This window comes from Dendroctonus ponderosae, unplaced genomic scaffold (genome assembly GCF_020466585.1).
Source record: "Dendroctonus ponderosae isolate FM_Combo_2020 unplaced genomic scaffold, Dpon_F_20191213v2 Dpon_F_20191213_1, whole genome shotgun sequence".
In the NCBI taxonomy this organism is placed as follows: domain Eukaryota; kingdom Metazoa; phylum Arthropoda; class Insecta; order Coleoptera; family Curculionidae; genus Dendroctonus; species Dendroctonus ponderosae.
Genome location: NW_026017110.1, coordinates 2,358,220 through 2,362,632, shown reverse-complemented (window position 1 = coordinate 2,362,632; position 4,413 = coordinate 2,358,220). Strand labels below are relative to the sequence as shown.

The 4,413-nt window shown below is 38.9% G+C and overlaps 1 protein-coding gene across 1 annotated transcript in view; it reads right to left on the bottom strand.

Annotated features, from left to right (window-relative positions):
- LOC109538397 (spondin-1) overlaps positions 1 to 4,413 on the bottom strand; it is a gene marked incomplete at its 5' end in the record, with an annotated part of 16,912 nt that overhangs the window by 3,219 nt on the left and 9,280 nt on the right. The window contains 7 exon segments of the mRNA XM_048669924.1: positions 346 to 519; positions 576 to 677; positions 727 to 871; positions 930 to 1,111; positions 2,972 to 3,163; positions 3,217 to 3,430; positions 3,481 to 3,735. Of these exon segments, the coding sequence (XP_048525881.1) occupies positions 346 to 519; positions 576 to 677; positions 727 to 871; positions 930 to 1,111; positions 2,972 to 3,163; positions 3,217 to 3,430; positions 3,481 to 3,735 (1,264 nt within the window).

Below are 4,413 nucleotides of genomic sequence, written 5' to 3'. Positions count from 1 at the left end.
GTGGAAGTTCGTTATAAACGAAAAGTGAATATACAACTAACCTAAAAAGTGATCGTTATATCCGGAAGTTCGTTATAACCAGTAAAAAAATGCGTTGGCCTTTATGGACGACCTTTCAATTAAAGGATAAAAGTTCGTTTTAACCGAAAGTTCACTATAACCGGGTGCATTATAAGCGGACTTTACTGTAGTTTTTTGCAAATTTCTCAGTTTTTAATAACAATAATTTTTTTTGCTACTTTTTCGGTACTCCTAAAACACCGCCAGACAACATCTCCAGAGGAATGACTCCAATTTTGAGTCACCCTGTATAACTAATTGCTAGACTTGGAAATTGATACCTACTTTGATATTTCGCGCAAAGAGTCTGGCATTGTTCGAGTGTGTTGAAGTTATTTTGATTGCCTTCGCATCCACTGTAGCTGAAAATTTCGCAACCGTTCTTCATGGCATCAAAGTACCAGCGGTCGATATTGCTCTTGCAGGCCCCCACATCCATTGGCAAGCTACAAGCTGCAGCTGGAAAAACGCCCTTATTCCTCATGGTTAACTGGTGATAAACTGAAGTCAGTTACCATTGAGTAATTTGTGGCTTTTGTCGCACGCCCTCTCGAAGCACTCCACAGTTTCCCTCACTCTTCGTTCGCATGGATCTTCGGCTTTACCTGCATCGTTATCTGAAATTTCGCCACTGGAACCATAAGGGCGGGTCTAAGACTAAGTTACCTTTTCCCCGTTGAGGGCCATATATTGCTTCCTGTCCAGTGTATTTTAACGAGAGCTTGTACCGTTCCTTAAACCCTTTATCGCATGTGGCTGAACATGGTGACCAATCGGTCCATGGTCGTTCTGGACAGTCTGGGAAGTCTTCCTGCAAATTTGCGCCTGGTTACTAAAATATTTGGAAAAATTGCTGTTGTTTCAACGACCATCTCTTCGTAGTCCTCGCACTTTTCATCCACCCAACACTCGAGATTTTGTTGCATGATTAAGGGCTTGGTTCTTCCATGGACGCATCGCTTTGCCGCATAGCGATTTTTGAACTTTCTGTCTCGCGTTTTGGTGCCTTTTCCGCATGTAACACTGCAGCTTGACCAAGGCGACCAAGAACCTGAATGTACAGCGTGTTCAATAAATATACCCATAAACGTTTTTGCGGACACTTCAAAATGCAATTTATACAGTGTCTCGAAGAGGCAAAAGGCCTAAAAGTTTGTTGGTATGCAGGATGATTCATTAACAATAGGAAACCCAGAGACTGTGTTTAAAGTTGTCATTTTAATTGGGAATTTTGCAGTAATTCTCAAAATGTCTGCGTGGGAAACTTGAAATTTTGGGACGTGAGGTTAATCACTTTTCACCCGGTAGTTGTAACATCAAATTTATTTATCTGCATTTGATATCGATGTGTCTCAAAACACGAGCGTTTCACCCAATTGAATGGGTTCGATGAAAATTGCCAAATTCGACAGAAATACTGTCTTGGAAACTTGGAAGGATTTGAAAACTAAATTAACAACAATAACACGAAAATAACGATTTAAATACGAAGAAAATGGTGCAAAAAACTGGCCATTTTGGGTCGATAGACAACATTTTTGGACTTCTGACCAAAACTTCTGCCTATTAAAATACTCGCCATGTTCATCAAGCTTTCAACGTTTACGTTCAAAGGTTTTAGGAACTTGATGAAACCTAGTAAGTACAAACATTTCTCCAGAAGCTTTGACTTAGAATTAATTAGAAATATTTCAATATCGTGAATAATACTGTTAACTCTTCCAATGACTGTGGGATCCGGGGAGGGATACTTTTTGAGACTAAAATTACTTAAGCCTTTATGAACGACTTTAGAACAAGAAACTTATAAGCGAAGAAAATTTCACATTTTGCAGCAAAAACATCAAGGAAAGTTCAGTTTCTATCTTTGCTCTGAAACCCACATCTGAAAAAAAACTTGCTGCTGCTCTAATTGTGCTTTGAACTATAAAAAGACGAAGACTTGCTAAAAAAAGGAAAATATGGACGCGCGAGTGGAAGAAGAAGTAGCGAGAAGAACTGAACTAGGGGCTAAACAATTAATGAAATAATTATGACATGAAGATCCGGGATTTTACAAAAATCTTTTACTTGTATCTGCAGCAGATTTTGATTATGCAGGGTGATTCACAACCTTATGGACAGAGGCAGGGGGACCGTGAAGCGTTCAGAGAAAAATGTGAACAAAAGGACGCAAAGAAAATTACCACTGGATTGCGTAATTGCAAACGGTATTTTAAAAAGTCGATTTTATACAGAAATTGTCCCTATAAGTGAAACATCTAGTAAGTTTGAAAATAGTGGGAAAAATAAAACAACATTTTTTCTTACAAAGCCTTCTTTAATTATTTGAATTAGGCAACCTTTATTATTTTCAAGTTTTTGCGGTTTAGTTCATTTTTTCCTGTGCTTTCGAATGCGTGTAAAATAACTTGATGGTAGTATTTGAAATTTTTGTGAGAAATTAAAACAAAGAATTTTTTGAGCACAGCGCATTTTTCAAAAATGAGTAAGATTGTTGTTATATCACATATTGTAGAGTATTTTTGCTCTTTCAATTGATAGTAAAAACTTTTAAATCGGTGAAGTCGTTTCGGAGTTACAAGTTTCTTTGAATTTAGCGGTTTGACTCTCCCCCCACGCTTTATTTGACAAGTTAGGAAAAAAGTTTATAAGGAAAGCAGTACGGTTCTTTATGGTCTTTTGACTAAACTTACTACATGTTTCACTTATCGGGACAATTTCTGTATAAAATCGACTTTTTAAAATATCGTTTGCAATTACGCCAGAGCCTAGTGGTCATCTGAGAAATTAAAAAATAATTTCTACACGAACACTCTACAACTAATACTTTCCAAGATATAACCTTTTACCATCCTTATTGCGACACCCTGTATATAATTAATAATTCACTGCCATGAAAAAACCTTACTCAGTTCACACATCGGGTCCTCCAGGTCCTTTCGCCGGATCTGAGGGCAATATTTTTGAGTTGCTTCGCAAGTGGCTCTTTCCGTTAGTTTTTTATGACAAATGTATTTGCTGTCGTCGTTTTTGTATCGTCTTTGTTTGTATTTTACGCCGCGACCGCAAGTTACTGAGCATGGAGACCAATCGGACCAATCTGAAAACGAATTGGCTCTTGGTCCAATTAGCTGCTGATTGGGCAAAACCTACTAGTTGTTTCGCAGTTGGAATTATTCTCATCCACATTATCATTCGGCTGGAAATCGCAACTTTTCTCATAAAGCCGCTGACGGGTTAGTTTCAATATAGCAAACGGCTTCATTGGCGTGCCAGTGGGATCGTAAAAGGGCGACCTGGAGTCGTCGGGATAGTCAAACTTCAGTCTTCGGATAGGCTGTTTATTAACAGCCGGCTGATCTACTGACTGAAATTCTCCGTTCATTGCGCGCCTTGGAAATCCATCTGGGTACTTGCCAGATACGTGATGCCATCATCAGTTCCAACATCCCAAGGATACAAATTGAGCACTTTGGATTCGGTCCATGAGCAGTTTCTCAGGCAGAGCTCCAATCCGGATACGCCAACAATCCAGTCCGGGGATGGATCGATCATGGATACGATCGACATCAAGTGATGCTTGCTATCCACTCGGAAGACTGCGAAAGTTTTGCCGGTTATGTTCGGGAAGCTTACACCTCGAGCTTTGATGATTGTTCTGATTTGATCGCTCTGAAAATTCCACGGGCAGAAATTGAATATTTTCCTCAAACACTTCATTACTAGGGTTTGTCGGTTTTTAAAAGCCGGGTTTTGGGAGAAAATTGTGAAATTCGAAAACAGGTTTTTTAGTAGAAAATATCGGTTTTTAATGTATGAAGAACAACTGCATCATAAATAACAAAATTCCGAAAACATGGAAAAGTGGTGTAGTAATTCCTATACCTAAAAATGGACGAGACAATACACAAATGGAAAACTACAGAACTCTCGGTGCTGAGCAAAGTTTTGGAACACATACTAAAGCAGAGACTTGAAGAACTGATCGGAAAACATATACCAACCTACCAATTTGGCTTTAAACAATATCACTCGACTATTCATCTGTTATTTATTTTGACCAACAACATACAAACAGCTCACCTAATTGACGGAAAGTCGGCATGTCTACTCATGGATATCAACAAGGCTTTTGATAGTGTCTGGCATAGGGGCTTGCTATACAAACTATACAAACTCCCCACACCACCATATCTACTACATACCATAAAGAACTTATTAGAAAACAGACAACTACAAGTACGAATTGACAGCACACTCTCCTTTTCTTTTTCCCCTGAACAAGGGCTCCCTCAAGGATCCCCCCTCTCACCCTTTCTCTACAGTATATACTGCCATGACATATACAAT